Source organism: Protobothrops mucrosquamatus, unplaced genomic scaffold, assembly GCF_001527695.2.
Source record: "Protobothrops mucrosquamatus isolate PMUCROS unplaced genomic scaffold, P.Mucros_1.0 scaffold275, whole genome shotgun sequence".
In the NCBI taxonomy this organism is placed as follows: domain Eukaryota; kingdom Metazoa; phylum Chordata; class Lepidosauria; order Squamata; family Viperidae; genus Protobothrops; species Protobothrops mucrosquamatus.
In genome coordinates, this window is record NW_015386619.1 from 1,291,573 (window position 1) to 1,311,362 (window position 19,790).

Sequence of the window (19,790 nt, forward strand, 5' to 3'; positions counted from 1 at the left end):
ACATACAAAACTAACACAATGAAGACAGGAGAGAACACTTCTGAGTTCATAAGTTTGTATAAATTTAACATAGTAATGCAATATCTCCAAATATAGTCACCGGCATTACAAATTCCTAATTTTTATTTTCACATTCCACCGTTTCTTCTTTAATCTTTCCAAGACCTAAAAGCCTAAGGCTGTCAGAAGCCTTTATTTGCAAAAATTAGAAACAATCATCTTCACCCAGGATATTTTTCCAATATTTATACCATGTCATAATATGAATTATGTGTTATGTAGTTTATTTGTCAGAGGCACTGAAATGAAAAATATTACATGAATCATTACAACTGACCTTCTTGAAACGAGGATTTATTGCCTTTGCAGCCAATGGATTCTGTAACCTGTGGGATATTTCAAAGTGTATTTAACAATTGCAAACATTCTGAGAGCCATTCTTTACCTTAAGTGCAGTGAAAATAGTTGGATGAAATTTTGTGAAATACTGCCTAGTGGAAGATTAAATGAATATTATTCCCAATTGTACAATGGAACAACCAAAATAACTGCCTGGTTTCTGGTCTTCTCTTTCTCCTGTTTAGCTATTGATCCCATCCCCCTTTTACAACTAAAAAAAAGAATAATGTTAGTAATGTAAAAGAAATTTACCCTTGATTTATTTTTCCATCAGTAACAGGATTACTTTCTTTCTTTCTTTCTTTCTTTCTTTCTTTCTTTCTTTCTTTCTTTCTTTCTTTCTTTCTTTCTTTCTTTCTTTCTTTCTTTCTTTCTCTCTCTCTCTTTCTTTCCTTCCTTCCTTCCTTCCTTCCTTCCTCCCTTGTTTCTGCCCTTGTTTCCTCCCTCCCTCCTGAATAGATTTATCAAAAAGAAATAGAGCTTGGGAGAAAACTGCTAACAAAAACAATAACTTAAAAGAAATGCTTCAAATCAGGGCATATTTGGAGAAACTGACAATAAAGGAAGGTACATTAAGATTGGTTGTCTCTAGTACAATATGTATTAGGGAAAGAAAGTAGGAAAACAATGCACATTGTCAGTTGCTTATTATTTTCTGCTCCCCAAAACTGAGAAAAATGATAAATAGAATAGAATAGAACAGAACAGAACAGAACAGAACAGAACAGAATAGAATAGAATAGAATAGAATAGAATAGCAGAGTTGGAGGGGACCATGGAGGTCTTCTAGTCCAATCACCTGCTCAGGTAGGAAATCCTATACCATTTCAGACAAATGGTTGTCTAATCTCTTCTTAAAAACTTCCAATTCACAACTTCTGGAGGCAAGTTACTCCACTGATTAATTGTTCTAACTGTCAGGAAATTTCTTCGTAGTTCTAGTTGCTTCTCCCCTTGAATAGCTTCCATCCATTGCTTCTTGTCTTGCTTTCAAGTGCTTTGGAGAATAGCTTCACTCCCTCTTCTTTGTGGCAATACCTGAGATATTCGAACAACTACTATCAAATCACCCCTAGTCCTTCTCTTCATTAAACTAGACATATCCAATCCCAGCAATCATTCTTTATATGTTTTAGCTTCCAGTCCCCTAATCATCTTTGTTGCTCTTTGTATTCTTTCTAGAGTCTCAACATCTTTTTTACATTGTGGTGACCAAAATTGGATGCAGTATTCCAAGTGTGGCCTTAGCAAGGCATTATAAAGTGGTATTAACTCTTCATGTGATTTTGATTCTATCCATCTGTTAATGCAGCCTAGCACTGTGTTGGCGTTTTTGGCAGCTGTAGCACACTGCTGGCTCATATTTAAGTGATTGTCCAGTAGGACTCTGAGATCCCTCTCACAGTTACTACTATTGAGCAAAGTACCACCTATACTGTACTTGTGCATTTGGTTTTTTCTTGCCTAAATGTAGAACCTTTAGTTTTTTCACCATTGAATTTCATTTTGTTAGCTAGCTCCCAATGTTCAAGTCTGTCAAGATCCTTCTGTATCTTAAGCCTATCTTCTGGAGTGTTGGCTATTCCTGCCAGCTTGATGTTGTCTGCAAATTTTATGAGTTCCCCATCTATCCCCTCATCCAGATCATTGATGAAGATTTTGAAGAGTACTGGGCCTAAAACAGAGCCTTGGAGTACCCCACTGCATAGTTCCCTTCATGCAGATGCAGTTCCATTGAGGACCACACCCTGAGTGTGGTTGGTCAGCCAGTTATGAATATATCTGGTAGTGATGCTGTCTAACTCACATTTTTCTATCTTATCATTACATTATTACATATTACATAATGTCAAATCTCATCACCTCTCATTATGTTATGTTACTTTATATTATATATACTGGACTGGCTGAGGACCATAGCTTAAAGTTGCCAAGTTAGAATACATTGCTTTAAACTTTCACTCAGACTTTTGCTGTATGGCTATTTTGCTTATGTCAAATCCTTAAAGTTTTCTAAAGGATAATTACTCAATTAATTAGTCAGCCATTAAGATTCTAGACCATGTTATTGATGCATATAAAGTATTACATTAGATTGTAATGGAGAGATTTTTAATTAAAATTCAGAAGAGTTTGGACCTAATCAAAAACCTATTACCGTATTACTAATAGAGACAGGGAACATTGTTTCATATCTTTAAAATGATGGATTAATAGACATCCTATTGTTTTGAAGTTTCTCATCCATTCATTTTATACCATCCCTTGACTATTTTTTCCCATAACAATGAAAATTGTTTGATGGAAGATAATTAACTAGGTCAACTGGCCCTTTGAGAGCACTAAAGGGGAAAAAAAACAACTAGTGAACCCAACCTTGAGGCAAATTGATCTTTTGTAGTGGGTCATTGTTAAACTTCTTTCAGAAGACTTTTTAACTAAAGAACAGCCTGTGGCAACTCAGCAGAAGGATGCCTCTGTGCAGGTGAAGTTTTCCATGTTGTTCTAAAAAAAAATAACATTGGGACTAACAGTAGTTCCCCTATTTGGTTGCTAATTTGTGATACTGTGATTCCTAGCTCTTGCAATGAGGGATCATTTCTTACAGCTGCAAAATAATATGTTGGGTTTTAAGTGCTGGTTTGATTCTGGATTGGCTCAAAAAATAATAGTTGTGTTGAATGACTCGCCCATCTCTACCAATAGTATTTTCAGGTTTAATAAAGCACAGGTAAAATTGAACTCATTGAATTAAACGTGCATGCCTTGTGTTTGAAGAACATTGCCCTGCCTCTTCTAGAAGACATTTATTGAGTCAGACTAAGCTGACCATTCATAAGCACCAAGAAAAATGATATTTCAAATGCCTCTCCATTTTACTGGCAAAGAGGTTTCTTGAGCACTTGAGGATTGGTCCCATGTGATATGATTTATTTATCCATGAATATGAAATAGGTAAAGGATTGTGTAATCCTTTGATGTTGCCAAAATATAGCTTTCACTGCTATAATACATGGAAAATGTAGCTCAGCAGCACCTTGAGTGGGACATGTTTTCCTTCTCTAATTTATTTGTTTCTTTTTGAAAGAAATCATATTTCTGCTAAAAATTATAGAAACAGTAGTTTAAAAAGCTTAAATGAACCCATAGGCAAGTAACATTCTGTAATTGTGCCACAGGAAGAAAATAATCAGAGAAGTCTTCAGAATCTGACAGTTTCATCAAAATAACACACAAAAAGTGTACAATAGTGACATTGCAACACATGCTCCACAGCTTATGTACATTGATTTATCTATCTACAAAAAAAGACAGAGTTGTCTTGTCATTTGCTTTCCTCGTTGGTGCTGTGGATGCCAATGTAAAATGTAGTACTGTAAGTAATCTAGCACTGTATTAGTAGTGTAATTAAAGTAAATTAATTAATCTTTGACGAAAAGTTGTCTGCTGGTATATTTATTATATTTCTTTAAAATGATTTAAGTATTTATTTATATCACTATATCTCTAAAAAGTTTAAAGATGGGATGCTGTGTATAGTTTTCTCCATTTCCAAACAACTCTGTAATTAAAAGGAAACATTCAATGAACTTCATGTCTGATCATTTCTAAGTGGTACTTGTCACTCTCATGTAACACTAACATGGGCATTACCAAACAGGGACTTTCCAAATGCTTTGAATTCCAATTATAGCTGTGCAGTCAAAGGACAGACATTATGAAGGATGTAGTTTAAAAATGGATGGATTGACTCGTACAAAGTTTGTTGTTACTACTATAGTGCTAGATTCCTAGGGGCCTCCTCTTGAAAAGATCAGTAGATCTACAGAACCACTGAGATCCCTACAACAAATTAGTGTGTACAAAATCAAAAGCCCATCAGAATTCAAAAGGCTATCTAACCTTCTAGAGCCATGCACTGGCTTATATACTTTTCCAGATATAATTCAAAATTCTCTTTATCAGCTATGAAGTCTTTTATAACATGGCCTTCAAGGATCACCTGCAATGGGAAGATAGCCTGCCTGATTCATGCAGGCTGGGAGAGAATGCCGAGGATTCCTTTACTCACCCAAAATCTTTAAAGAGTGGGAATCTACAGCAGAAATAAGCTTTCTTAGCTTCCTTCTTCCTGTACAGAGCAGTGTAAAGATAATATTTTCCTAGAGAGCTTAGAGAGGCATGATAGGACTGGTGGTAATTAGTGAATCAATGAGGTGAATGATCAGGAATATTACTTTATTTGTCTGTAGTGGATTGATGTTTAAGCTTTTATTCTGTGTCACTGTTTTGTTGTAAGCCACTCAGAGAAATTTGATGAGGGGAAAAAAAGCAAATATGGTAAACAAATAATTCTGTAGATGGTAGAAGATAACAAGCAAAGCAACCTGAGGTGGATCCAAAATAAAATATTTCCTTGCTTCATATTTTTATTTCTCAGAAATAAAACTTCTTGTTCTCTTCTAGATTAGTGCAGGATGTTTACTCTGTCCTTACATTATGATATAAATTAATTCCAAACCCATATGCCATTATTTTCTAATTAAATGTTTGAGAACTATATTTGCATGTGATTAGCTCATAAATTCCTTTTTATAGGATGCCTTTGCTTCAGACTAGAGCTTAAGAGTGGATAAATCTTTTCACAGGCATCAATTTGGTTAGCAGTAAAGAGGTAAATAGAAACTAATGACACTCATCAAGCTCAAGGCACAAATGATTTATTATGCCCAATCATTTAACAGTTTCATAAAATCGGTATCAGAGAAAAAGGGGGTTTCTTATCAAAATAAAATGTATTTGTATTGTCATAACAAGGTGATTCATGAGAAACTTGTGGCCAAGATTAGGGATATTATAAATAGGAGAAGATGAAAGGGTCATTAATTTTTTTCTTCTTGATATGTATAACCATAGGTAGAAGATATGCAGTGGGATATCAAAGAACGAACTCACCCCGCTTCAGTCTGTAGTTTGCCCTGCAAACCTGGGGAAAGGAAGAAGATGGTTAAGGGAGTAGCTTGCTGTTGGCATTGTGAGCGCTGTGAAGGATATCACTACCAAGTGGATGAGGTCACCTGTGAAATGTGTCCCTTTGATAAGAAGCCAAGCACCAACCGCACGGACTGCCAACTCATTCCCATCATCAAACTGGAGTGGCATTCCCCATGGGCAATTGTGCCTGTCTTCATAGCAATACTTGGCATCATTGCAACCACCTTTGTCATTGTGACATTTGTCCGTCACAACGACACCCCAATTGTCAGGGCCTCAGGGCGTGAACTAAGCTATGTCCTCTTGACTGGGATTTTTCTCTGTTATGCTATCACTTTTTTAATGATTGCAAGTCCAGCTACTGCCATCTGCTCTTTTCGACGGATCTTTCTAGGACTTGGAATGTGCTTCAGTTATGCAGCCTTGCTCACCAAAACAAACCGGATCCATCGAATATTTGAGCAAGGGAAAAAATCAGTCACTGCTCCAAAGTTCATCAGCCCAGGTTCCCAACTGGTGATTACCTTCAGCCTCATATCCATACAGCTTATAGGAGTCTTCATTTGGTTTGCTATTGATCCTCCACATATCATAGTAGATTATGGAGAGCAGAGGACTGTGGATCCTGAAAATGCCCGTGGGATTCTCAAATGTGACATCTCGGATCTATCACTCATTTGTTCTCTTGGATACAGTATTCTCTTAATGGTAACATGTACTGTATATGCTATTAAAACAAGAGGCGTTCCAGAGACCTTCAATGAAGCAAAACCAATTGGATTTACCATGTATACCACCTGTATCATTTGGTTAGCTTTTATTCCAATCTTTTTTGGAACGGCACAATCAGCAGAGAAGGTGAGTAAACAAGTAACCTTTCTCAAGTCAATGTTTTGTTTTGTTTTGACCTATTGAAAAAAATAAATCATTTTTTCAGCTATTTCATTTGGATAGTCAAGTTCAAAAGTTACTACTCATACTGAATCCAATTTCAAAGAGTGTCTCTTTGTGTGTATGCATGCAATTTTTACACACTTACAAATTATATAATTTACAGGAAAATGAGTAAGAAAGTAAAAAAAAAGTCTAGTTTTGCAATAATATGGCTTTGCAAAAGTCTGACAAGAATCGGCACTTGAATATAGCTGATTCTTGAAAATAGTTGGCTTGGTCCTGTATATTCAGAAATTGCTCCTTTGAATGATAGGACAAGCAAAACATTAAGCCAGGCTTCATATTCAATAGAAAATGTTTTGAATATAGAATATAAATATTTTTGTATACAGAATACAATCTCTGTGATGCGTAATATATTGTCATGCATGAAAGACCAGGTTCACACATGAAGGTTAAATTTAGCTGATTTATTGCTAAAAGCCTATGCACAGGAATCTTCTCAACTAATGGTCAGCACTTGGTTAGAGTTATATAAGGGTCAATAGCAGTTAAAGGGAGTTGGATTTAATTTGTTTCTGGCTATGTAGTGATTCTAGGCTGATCCCTCTTTTTACTCTCCCCCTGTGTCTGCCAGTCCTTCTCCTATATATATTGATAAGTGTAATTAAACTGGTTCAAGCATTTGACTATGCTTGAAGTCATATAGCCAGTTGGTTGTTTTCAGCACCTTTTTATTTGTATATGGTATCAGCATATTCAATGTAGTAGATCATTGATAGCCATTGATAAATCTGGATTGCATCATTTTACAGAATGCTTCAAAAAAATCTACATTAATAACCTCTACTTTCTTCATGGGTGTGAATTCTAGATATAATTATATGCTGTTTATATATTTACTTTTTCTTTAGCTTGAACTTAAGGTTATTCAATGTCTTTGAATGACCCCCAATTCTATTATCTTTTGTGCAAGATAATTTCCCTTGTATGTAACTCAAATTGTCATGTCATTTGTTCAACAAGTTCATGCTCCAGCCTGTTGGGAATTCCTTCAGTTTCAGCACTGTGCTATCAGCAATAATTTGTCTTTTATTATGGACAGTGTTCAATAGCTTTTTACAGGTTTGACTTTTCAAAAGGTATATTAACCTTTGTTGGTTATTACTGAAAGGTGAGGACCTATGAACTACATTATGACTAAAACATTTTTAAAAGAGTGTAATATAATAGTGAATACCCCTTTTCCATGATAAATTCTGAGGCTACATTTACAAGTATAGTTTCTTGCTAATTTTATTCCCAATAAAAGCCTTCTAATTTGTATACTAGGTTACACCGTCTTATGGATGGTTTGCTCAAATATGTAAAGCAATTTGGTAGAGAAGGCTGACTAGCTTATAAGTATTATATGTGCCATAATATGGTTTATGTAGTTTTAGTTTAGCATAGTTGTGAATCTTTATAATTTGGAAGCCACGTGTTATAGCTTAACATAATGGGTGAACCTGGAAAGAGTGGTTTATTCAACAATCCATAAATTAGAATTATAGTACATCATCATCAACAATTATAAAAAAACATGGTTAAGTCTTGAATATAAAGCCATCCAATGTAAATTCTGAAATCAAATTCTGCTCATGACATCTGGTCTGCTAGTAAGGCTGAAAATCATTTTTTTAAATAGTAACTTTAATGTGCCCTTACATCTAACCTCAACACAGATACACACAAACACATACACTAATCAATATCAATAAAACAATAGAAATATCAATGGCATTTTAAACATGATCTAATAATTAAGTACTTCCTAATACTAGGACAACCATAATTTAAATCACTAGCACTTAATGAGAAGTTCTTTTGAATAAAAGCTTTGCAAAAACAAGTATCGTAAAGGTCTTTCTAAAATTCATGAGGTTAGAGTTCAAATTCAAATTTAAGATGGAATTGATTCCAGAGAGGAGTTTAGATTTGTTAGGTATTATATTTGACAAGCTTTTCACTGATAGTATAATTATTAGGAAGATGGAAAGCAAGGATATTCTCCTATAAAGTATTGAATAAACTCTGATCCATTTCAAACAGCAGTTTCCTCTCAAAAAAGTGCTGTAATAAAGATTTTGTAGGTCCTGAGCACTCTCATAATAGAATTGAGTGTCCTCAAGATTTATAGTTACCCCAGTGAAACAAGATTCACATGGAGTTTCATTGATTACGTTTATTGTCCAGAAAAAAGGGATTCAGGTACTTCAATGTGGAAACTGAATTAGCAAAACCTGAGCTTTTATTTAATAGTGAATTCATTAAGACTGGGGGGTGTCTGTCTGTCATGTTTTCAAATACTCTGTCTTCTTTTTCAGCTTCTGATAGTTGTCTTACATTTGCCTTGTATAAATAATGACATATAGTTCTATAGTTCTATAATAATGACATAAATATGTAATATTATGACTTCTCTCTATGCTTTGTGTGTACTGTATATCTATTTGTCTCCCTCCTACCCTTCTTTTCTAAATTCTGGATTATATCAGATTTGTGGGAGGAGAGGTCTCAAACTTTTTTCGTAGGCACTTGGGAGCTTTATAGGTCAGAAGTGTTGTCTTCATTATATTGTTATATCTAGTAGTTAATCAAGAACTGGCTCAAAGAGGAAGTCACTTTGTACTTCAGTTACTTCAGTGAGTGGAGAGCTCTGCTATTTTGTGCAGGAGGTGATTTTACTCAAAACTTCATTGAAGTGTAGTATTTCTTCACAGTTCCACATAACTAAAAACAACCTATCTAAAGACCTACAAATCAATTAGCTTTTTAAAATCTCTTCAAATCTTCCTTCAAAAGAGTTACATGATTCAATTTATTTGTTACCATAAAAAATCAAGATTTTTTTTTCAAGATAGTAGAGGATCTTAAGAGCTTAATCTATCTAAGAATGTTTAACACAATACTCTTATACTGTATGCACCATAAAACAAATAAAATCTCCTAGGAGTGATCAAATATCCTGAAGAGCTTGTTAACTTCAGCATTTTGATAAAGACATTAATGTTTATCTAAAAAGAAATTTAAAGTACCTCACTGACTTTGCTATCAAACTCTGCAAAAGAAAAAGTCCTTATTGCCACAAGTGATCATTACTACAATTTACTATAGCTTGCTTTACCTTGAAAGTAATAAACAAACAAGGCCTAGGGAGGTTGAATTATGCCCCTTTTTATGTGAAGTGAAAAGACTATTTTTTAAAATTAAGAAAAGAACACTAAATAGATTTTAGGTAAGGCAGAGAAAATTGGGAGGTTAAAATGTGGATAAATAGGGAGTAGTATTTCCAGACATTTGAAATCCACTTGAAGTCTAAAAATAGATGTTTTCATGCATATATTTTAGTATAGTAACTGTATTTTTTTTCACACTGAAATTTATTGACAAAAGTTATAATTCACAAGAAGTAACTATTCACAGTAATTCAATTGTTGAAACAAAGAAGTTTCAATTAACTATAGCAGAATTATATATACATATACATATACAATTAACCAGTGGAACAACCTGCCTCCAGAAGTGGTGAATGCTCCAACACTGGAAGTTTTTAAGAAGAGACTGGACAGCCATTTGTCTGAAATGGTATAGGGTTTCCTGCCTGAGCAGGGGGTTGGACTAGATGACCTCCAAGGTCCCTTCCAACTTTATTATTATTATTATTATTATTATTATTATTATTATTATTATTATTATTATTATTATTATTATTATTATTATTATTATTATTATTAACATATACATATACATATACATATACATACACATACACATTCAATTTTTATTATTTTATAAATAACTCAAAGGTGATATATCTTAATACTCCTTTGTCCACCTATATTCCGCACAACAATTTAGACTGAGAGAGAGACTGGCCCAAAGTCACCTAGTTGATTTTCATGCCTGGGTGAATTAGAAATCCCAGTCTCCTGTCTTATAACTTGGTGTCTTAATCATTAGATTGAACCAGTTTTTGTACAACTTGGACTCCAAGGATTTATGTGGCCTAGCATTTCCTTCAAAACCTGCTCCAAATTGTAATGTTTAATATGGCAAAAATTAGTATGTGCTGTATAATAGTATTAACCGGGTTATATTTATTATAATTAGATTTACAGTAATTCTTATTAACCCAAATCTAGTTTTTCTCCTTACTGTCTCTCTTATTCATGATTGTAAATGGTGACTACATATCACTACCATCATATTTAAAGTCCAACTGGGGCTTTTAGCATGAAAAATTGCAGATCCACAATTTATAGCCTGCCTTTTCCTTAATGCATTTGATTTTATGTAATTTTTCAATCAGCAGCAACATTTTTTTCCTTACTATGTCTTTCAGTTGTTGCCATCTTGAAAAATTAGATCACATGTCTGCAAATAGAGGATAGCTGTGGTTAGAAAACATCATGCTACGTTGCATATATGTGTATGGAGATGTAGTAAATTTTGGCATGTCTTTTCAAGAACACAGGTTGTCAAAATGGTTCCTAATATATACCACTATGTTAAATGCTGTGTTTTAGCTATCACAATAACTGGAAATTAGACATTACATCCTACAATTTATTGCAACATATGGAAGGGGTGTAGATTGACAGGGAAGATGATTACTGCCTTCTAGAAGCTGAAAGGAAAATAAAATGAAAAAGAAAAAAAAATCTTCTGAAAGCCTCTTGTTGCAATGTGTCCATCAACATCCTTTTTTTTGGGGGGGGGTTGCGTAGTGTTTTCCTATTTAAGCAGTGTTAAATGTAACATAAGTATAAACTATAAGAAAATGGTAAAGTAAGTTATAAATCTACAATCAATACTTTTCCAAAAATGTAGTATGCCCTATATTATTACTGGTAGAACAGGTTTTGATTATTATTTTTGCTATAAATTACTATTATTATTTGTAATTAAACCTAAATTAAATATACAACATCACTTTAAACTTAATCAGATAGGGTCATAAGCATATTGGGAACAATAGAAACAACCTGCCAAATCAAGATGGTAATTTTTCAGTTTTGTGATGGCAATTTTCTTCATCCATAAATCAGATCACAAAAATTCAAATGTGTTTCCAGCTGAATTGTTTATTTAAAATAGTACATTATGGTAAAGGCTGGTCTACCCTGATAGGATATGTTCTGAAAAAGTTATTTTTACATTACCATTATGTCAATTAATGGTAACAACAAAAAAGACACCAACTGATACAAAAAGACTGAATAAACTCATCTCTGCTAGATAGAAAGTAAATTATCATTCAAATTATATAAAACAATATTCATCTCCGCAGATTAATGGAAAGCAATCAGAGTAAATGTGTTGATCACAATTTCTTAACTAGATATATTCTGAAATCATTTCATTTCAGTATATTATCATTTCTTCCTATACATTTCTACAGAACCAAACTGAAAACATAGTAATAAACACACTACTAACCTGAGTCTCAAAATCTTGCTGATTTTTTGCTTGGATGCATTTAATGGCTCAGAGTTCCAAATAAATTCATAATGTTATCTGCAAGGTAATTTAAATATTCATTAAGATACAAGAAGGATAAAGTGGAGTTGTTAGTAAGCATGTTGCTTACTAACACCGAGCCAAAATCTATTTTGCAAATTTTATTTTCAGGTCCCAATATGCCCATGTGGCAAAATCTATATATGCTGTGTATGTTAAGAAAACAAAACAAAACAATGTGTAAATGCTTTCCTCATATAATTTTAGTCCATCTTCATACCCATGGACTCATTCAGGCTTCCAGTCTGAGGGTATTTATTTCTTCTATAAATTATATACCAATGTCATATTTTATCATTCTTCCTAGAAAAGCTCTCTATGATAATGCAGACTTGTGAAAAAACATGTAATGTGACAAGTTAACACATAACAAAATACATTAGTTAAAGTTTTATACAGCTGCCAGAAAATGACAGAAGAAATTTTTATTAAATTCTCATTTATACTTGAGACTTTATACTACTTGTCTATATTGTAGATGAGACATTTTGCAATTAAATGGGAGATTCAGAATTATTCCTAATAAAAATATTACAATGTATATAATATTTTTTCTATTTACTATTATTTTTAAGAATGAAGATAGGAATGAACTTTTCTACAAATAAATTATTCCATGCCTAGTTGAAATAGATAAAATTATTACATAAATTTGCCATCTGGTTATACTACACTTCCATTTACAAAGTGTTCCCTTTACAAATATACAGGTAATCCTTGATTTATGACAATTGAACCCAAAAATTATGTTGCTAAGTGAGACATTTGTTGTGAGTTTTGCTCCATTTCATGACCTTTCTTGCCATAGTTGTTAAGTGAATCATTGCAGTTGTTAAGGTAGTAATATAGTTGTTAAGTGAATCTGGCTTCCCCATTGACTTTGCTTATCAAGAGGTCACAAAAGGTGATAACATGACTCTGGGACACTGCAGCCATCATAAATATGAATCAGTTGCCAAGTATCTGAATTTTGATCACTTGACCATGGGGATGCTGCAACAGTTCTAACTGTGAAAAAAGTCATAAGTCACTTTTTTCAGTGCCATTGTAACTTTGAATGATCACTAAACAAACTGTTGTAAGTTGAAGACTACCTGTACATCAAATGTCAGACAAGCTGCTTAAAGTCCATAACTCTGCAATCTTTATTTCAGCAGCCTTACCATTGTGTGGATGCCAACATCCATTGATAGAATCAGATATGTTGTTAAGGTCAAAATAGATCTTTCTTAAGACTATTAACACTGATATTCCCATCCAGTTTTAGGCAATAAAACTAATTGCAGTAGTACAAAGATGTCTCAGTTGCAGATTTTTGAGAATATGATCCCACAAAGGAGATTCCATCTCAAGAGTAGATCATAGCTGAGTTTATAAAAGAGGTGTATACAAAGTAAGTTTTAATGTTTTCAGCAAGCCTTACAGTTAGCATTCAGCATTAAAAATAAAAAGCAGATAACATAAGGTGTTACAAAATCTAGTTGTACTCAGAGTAGCAGTTACCTATTCTGTTCATCACAACCTTGTAATAGGATATATGTCTGGAACAGGCGCCCGTACATAGACTCTAATTTTCACACATATGTTTGTTGGTTTTAATGTGAGACCTATGTGAGTTTTATAGCCCTTCAGCCTCTCTCTCTCTCTTCTCAGCAACCCTAGAGCTGCTTAGTGATGGTATCAACAATGAGAAATTGCATATTAATAAGAATTAGCTACACGGCTGTTTGGCAGATATTAAGACAAAAGTGGGAAATAATTATCTAACTGTGGATAGTGTGGGACATTTATTTTGCAGTTCACAAGAGTAAATAGAAATAACTAGCTTGTCTAAGCAGCCACTCTTCCAGGTGTTAATTAAAAATGTGGGTCAATCCCAGAACATGGATAAAATTCATTTCGCAATGCATGAATAGGACAACAGAATCTTATGCTCCTTCCTTTTACAATCTAAGGAGATCAACTATTGCATCACACTATGCAGGGTAGATTAAGTAATTCCCCATTATAAAGGCTAAGGGCAACTAGCATTAGGTTAAAGCAATCAGTTTTGTGTCTTTTATATGAATTAGGAGGACCTCTTGGAGAATTCCTAATAATTTTGTGTGGAGTGCCTGGGAAAGTTGGAGTCAGTGTATCTGTAGGGGCATCAAAGGAGGAAAGACTGAGCGAAAGCACCCTGACAAATCATAAAGTAAAAGTTGTTGCGAGTTCCAGTTAGATACATTTTAAAAGAAAGATTTGGTGATATTGTTTAGGAAAAATCAAAGCCAGACATCTCAATTTGCTATTAATGGGATCCATATAAATGTGTAATAGCAATGTTGAAATAAAGTCATAAAAATAGCAGAATAAACGTCATAGACTCTCTGTCTAGACTAGATTTTCTCAATTACATTCCATTATTGACTCTTTTGAGTTCACAGTCATTTTTTTAAACTAGGGGGCATCTCTCCTCTGTGAATTATATCCTACCTTTTTTCTTCAGAAATTTATTTTTCATAGAATTCTTTTTTTTTCCACCCTGCAATTGCACATCACATTTTCTCTCTTTGTTTGGATCTCTGAAGGTCAGTCTTTTCACCACACAACCCTCAAACTTGTGAGGGAAGTCTAGTTATGAGAAAATAATAAACTCTGTGCTCATATGAGAGCTTGAACATAGGCTCCTCTGTCCAAACCTTAACCACACTCTCTCTCAAATTAGTTATGATAAATACAGAGTCATGCAGTCTGCATACTGAAATAGAAAAAAAAGAACTCTCTTTTTTCTATTGTTACCTCTGCAGCATTTGCTTCCATGGTAGCAACTCACAAATTCACCGAGATTGCCGATGATGGGAGAGTCTTCATCAACTAGATAAGTGGGTTTATTTCATGAGCAATTTCCATCATCAGCAATGAGTGTCAAACCAATAAAGGGAAATGTCTGCAGTTATTGTTGAACAGTTCTCCCCATTTCATTATTTTGTCATTTCATGACTATGCTGTCATTTACCATGGCTACTGGAGGAAAAGGAAAGGAAACCCAATAATGTAGTAAAAAGCAATTCTAAGCTTTGCTGTAATTACCTGACTTTTGATAGTGGTTTTATCACAAGTGATAAAATACTGTATTTCTCAGCACAGAGGCAAATGTCACATAGGCAGCTGAAGTTAAAAATCTAAACTTTTGTAGGAAAGCACTTTTTATCTAATATAATCTTCGGTGTTCTTTATTTGTACAGTAAAACATTAAAACCTCTTGAAACACAGGTTTCTTAACTGTCCCACTGGTTGTGATCCTGTTACATATGGAGCAAAATTGCCTACATCAGTGGTTCTCAACCTTTTTAATGCCGCGACCCCCAACCGGTCATAAGTCGAGGACTAAACCGGTCGTAAGTCGAGGACTAAACCGGTCGTAAGTCGAGGACTACCCAACCGGTCGTAAGTCGAGAACTTTCCCTGCCTGGGAGCGCCGCACATGCGTGGTTCCGCCCCCTGCACCGGCCGAGGCATAGCTGGCAAGCGGCAGAGACAGAGCAGGCCGACCACCAGCTGGCCCAGCTCAAGGGAGGTAAGGCACCCGCCAGAAAAGGGGGAAAAAAATGGCGGACAGCCTTGCTTGGCGACCCCCGTGAAATGGTCGATCGACCCCAAATGGGGTCACGACCCATAGGTTGAGAACCGCTGGCCTACATGTTTAAAACAAATTTTTTATGAACCTCTGTGTAAAATTAAGTTGCAATGGCAAGTCACATCATCTTCAGCTGAGGATAGACAGTAGCCCAAACTGCATTCCTATTCACCACAATGAACAATTTCAATTTCCTTGTATTATCTGTTTTATAAGTTTTGACATGTGAATGAATCATGTTCATTCAATATAAAATAAAGATATCACTTATTATAATAAGGACAAAGCTCTGTATTAAGTGAACAGATGAATACATTGGTTTTTGAAAAAAAGCTTCTTAACAGAAGAATGTTTTAGAATTGTGCACTGTAGTGTGTCAGCCTGAGATTAAATAATTATTTTAAACAGGATAATTTATTGAAAGAGGGAGACTACAATAGTTTTCCTATATTAGCTTATCTGCTGGTCATTATATGGTTATGAATTGTTTTAAGTATATCAGCTGTAATGTTATATGGTTATACCCAAACTTGTCATGCCCAAATGATGTGATTATCAATTGTTATAAATATGTGGCCCATAATTTTACCTTGTGAGGCCCAATATTAATGCTGGGCAAATTCTTTAAAGGAGATCTTTCACTTTATTTCCAGTTAAGCAAAGTGGCTGAGAATATTCAAGCATACAGAGATGGCCAGTACAGATTTAAGAAACAGCTGCATAGATGTAGGAGAAAATAAGCTACTTTAATGATTCAAAAAGAGGTGTTTTATAGCTCCTCCCTAGGGCAAATCTTTCAAAAGATTTGCACATCTTATTATCTATTGCCCATGTGCTGGTGGGTTGTAGAGATTGTTTTAGCATATTTTTGTTGTTGTTGTTCTGCTAATTAATATAAATAGACATGTTTACAAAGAATAAGTCCCTGTTTAGGACTCAATCACACTGCACTAATTTATAAATATATCAATATATATTGTGAACACTTAAAGGAACAAGGTTAAATCAATGAAATCTGGTTCATACTTTGTTGTTTCCTCAAAGCATTTTGAGGAATGCTGAGCATTTTGTCCTCATTATACACTATGTGTTAGGTTTCGACTGAAAATTGGAAGTGGATCCTATTTCCCAATAATTGGCCAAAGTTCTCAAATTGCCCAATAACACCAGTAACTGAATTTATTCTAGCCTTAATTTTCTTATGTCCTCTGCCACACCACACCCAATCCCATCAACTTCTAGTAATTCTACTCTATCTAGAATCACAGAAAACTCACTAAGATGCCATTCAAGGCAGTGAAAAAGGAGGACGCGATAACCAATTATGCCAAATCAAAAGCACCCATGTGAAGGTATATATGTAATTATATATGGGAATTACCTTTGGAAACAGGAGCAAGAGCTGCAGACTAGACAATGGTCAGATTAGAGGCAGCTGAGTCCACAGAAGCAATGGGGATGTGGCAAACCATCTCAGAAGGGACCCTTCTTAGTTTCTTAGACTGTAAAAGCAAGTGGGGAGAAGTGTACTTTCAAACTTCCAAGACTCTGTAAATGTAATCTTACAACAAAGTTAGAGCTAATATTTCTGGTCAAGCTTCTTGTCTGTACTAACTCACAGGCAGGAAGTATGTGCCATTCCTTCAAGATAGACCAGCAAAGGACTCCACAAAGCATGCTGAAACTCTGCTTTATTGATATCAGCTATACCAACAGAATCTTGATAACCTGGCAGTGTTTACCTTCCCTTGCTCTTATACCACAAATATTTAAGGCAGAGTCCCTTGAAGTTCCTTTCTAATGCTTTCCCCCTTTCCCCCATTTTGCTAACTGCCACATTCTTCCTTCAGGAATTTTCTGAGTTTCCCACTCAGCACAGGGGCAAAAACATTTGGGTATTTTGTGAAACTTGGCCTCCAAATAAACTGCAGTAGGCTAATATGAAAATTTTCATTCTTGTTTTATAGATAACATTCACCAGTGAACATGTGCAACAGGTTTTCCTGGTTTTGTTGGGGTAATGTGTGTGGGGGTCTCGCTGAGATCATTTAGCAGATCAATAATCTCTGGCACACTACTTGAAAAATGCTCTTTCTTGTTCACACATCACTGGATTAATGCATTAGGGGGAAATCCACAAGACCTTCAGAGTGCTAAAAGGCAGGAATTTGTCTTAAAGTGTCAAAACAACCAGACCTGTTGAATTAAAAATTTGTTTGAGCTAATAACTAACTAAAATTAAATAACTAAGGCAGCAAACAGGTTTTAAAGGTATCGAAGTCATTCAAAAGTTCAGATTAAATGCTGGAGTCTGAGATGCATTGTGGTTTATGGAAGCAAAATAAGTCCCTTAAGAAATCTGATTGGGCTACTTCTAGCCATTCCATAGCCTTATTCAAGCATGCTTAAAAGCCATAGAATAACTGAACTATTATTTGGCTTCAAATACCTTTACTCCATCTTAAATATAGGGATTTCCTTTAGTGTTTAAAAACCTTAGGATGGAGCTACACACCTTTGGGCTTTCTCTTTTAAGGACTGAATTTGGGGTATCCATGAACCAGTAGCATGGGAAACAAGTCCAAGGTTCTTAAATGCCTAGATTTGTTCAGTGATGTTGTAACTAACTTGCCATCTACATTTGTGTCTACATCATGGGTGTCAAACTTGCCATGTCACGTGACTTGTCGTATCACAACTCTTTTTGCATTGCCACCAATGGGGTGGGTGCAGCTTCGGTATGATGAAACCGGCCTGTGGGCCGGCAGTTTGACACCCCTGGTCTAGATGGTCTTTTTGAGAAGGCCATGATTTGTGTTGTTTTAATACTGAGAACTAGGTCATTATCCATACAACAGGAGACTGCTGATCTTAATATTCTCCTTAGTCCAATGTGTATAGTTAAAATAATAGTGGCATCATCTGCCTATAAAAGTAACACAGGGGTCTACTAGTCAATTTTGGAGGGGGATGTTCTAGTTTTAAAAGTTTTCCCCCATATTATTAAAGTATAGGTTTAAACAACTAAGGGACTAAGATGCCATCATGTTTGATACAGTATTTTGTAAATAGGCACCATATCAGAGTTGTCCTTGATTATCAAAGCTTATTTGGATATATTAATTACTATAAAACATCAGTAAAATGATGTTTTCTGGGAGTAGATCCTGATTAACTCTGGGAGCCTCACTTACCTATATTTTATGAAAAGCAAGATAGCTTTTGTAAAGGTAGACTTTAACTTACAACCATTTAAGGATGGTTACAGAGGACTTGGAAGAGTAAGTTATAACCTTTCACTTATAACCGTCACACCACTCCCACAATTATGTGATTGAAATTCAGATACTTGGTAAATGGCCCACATTTTTGACATGTTGCAGTGTCCTGTAGTCATGTGATCATAATTTGCAACCTTTTTTTGCCAATTTCCAGGAAAATGACAAAAAATGCCCATTGAGAAACCTGGATTCACTTAATAACCATATGATTTGCTTAATAGCAACTGTAAAAAAATGTCATAAAATCAGGTACAACTTGACTTACAATCACAATGACTTAAAACAGAAATTCTAGTCCTAATTTGGTTATTAGTTTATAACTACCTGTATATATGATGGATCACCCTCAAAAAATAGCCAACAAGCTTATATTTCTGAAATATGTTACAGTATCATAAACTAAATCTTTATTATTTTTCCCTACATAGCATTTAGGAAGCTTCCTTAGTTTGTCTAATGATAGGAACAACTTTATTCCCTGAAATTTCCCCTTGAGAAAATAATTTGGGGACCATGGTCAAAATGATATTGGGGGTATAAAAATTGGGACTTAGTATAACTAGGTCTTCTAAGCCAATACAAGAAGAAGACTGTTGGAGAAAACTATTATTATAAAGTGTATTGAGAACATAAAAGAGAATTTTGTAAATGTGAAATCATTCGTACAAGTTAATAAACTAAAAGTAATTATTTCTCTATAACTTCACAGTTCTTTGGGGCATTATTGTAAACAGAATCAACGGTGAGGGCTATTCTTGTGTACAAATGATGTTCTTTCTTTCTTTATATGAAAATATCTAAATCTCCCCCACCTCTTTTGGCTTTACAGCTAGCAGCCCTTATCTGTGTTATTGTTGCAATAAATCTGTCAAGCTAATCTCATAGTCATAAATCCAGTTCAAGTTCTGGACAACAAATGAAACTCACCAGGGAAGCAGTAGGAGTAAATGAGAAGTCAAAAGCCAAGGTTTTCCAAGTAGAAAAGAATTGCAAGAGCTGGGAGGACTGGGAGTCATGAATGGCTTGCGTGATTCCAAGTT

General features: G+C 34.7%; 1 protein-coding gene across 1 annotated transcript in view; it reads left to right on the plus strand.

Moving 5' to 3' along the window:
- The window catches only part of LOC107286328 (metabotropic glutamate receptor 8), a 447,549-nt gene that overhangs the window by 401,127 nt on the left and 26,632 nt on the right, over nt 1-19,790 (plus strand). The window contains exon 8 of the mRNA XM_015814679.1: nt 5,317-6,252. Coding sequence (XP_015670165.1) covers nt 5,317-6,252 — 936 coding nt within the window. The remainder of the gene's footprint in view (nt 1-5,316; nt 6,253-19,790) is intronic.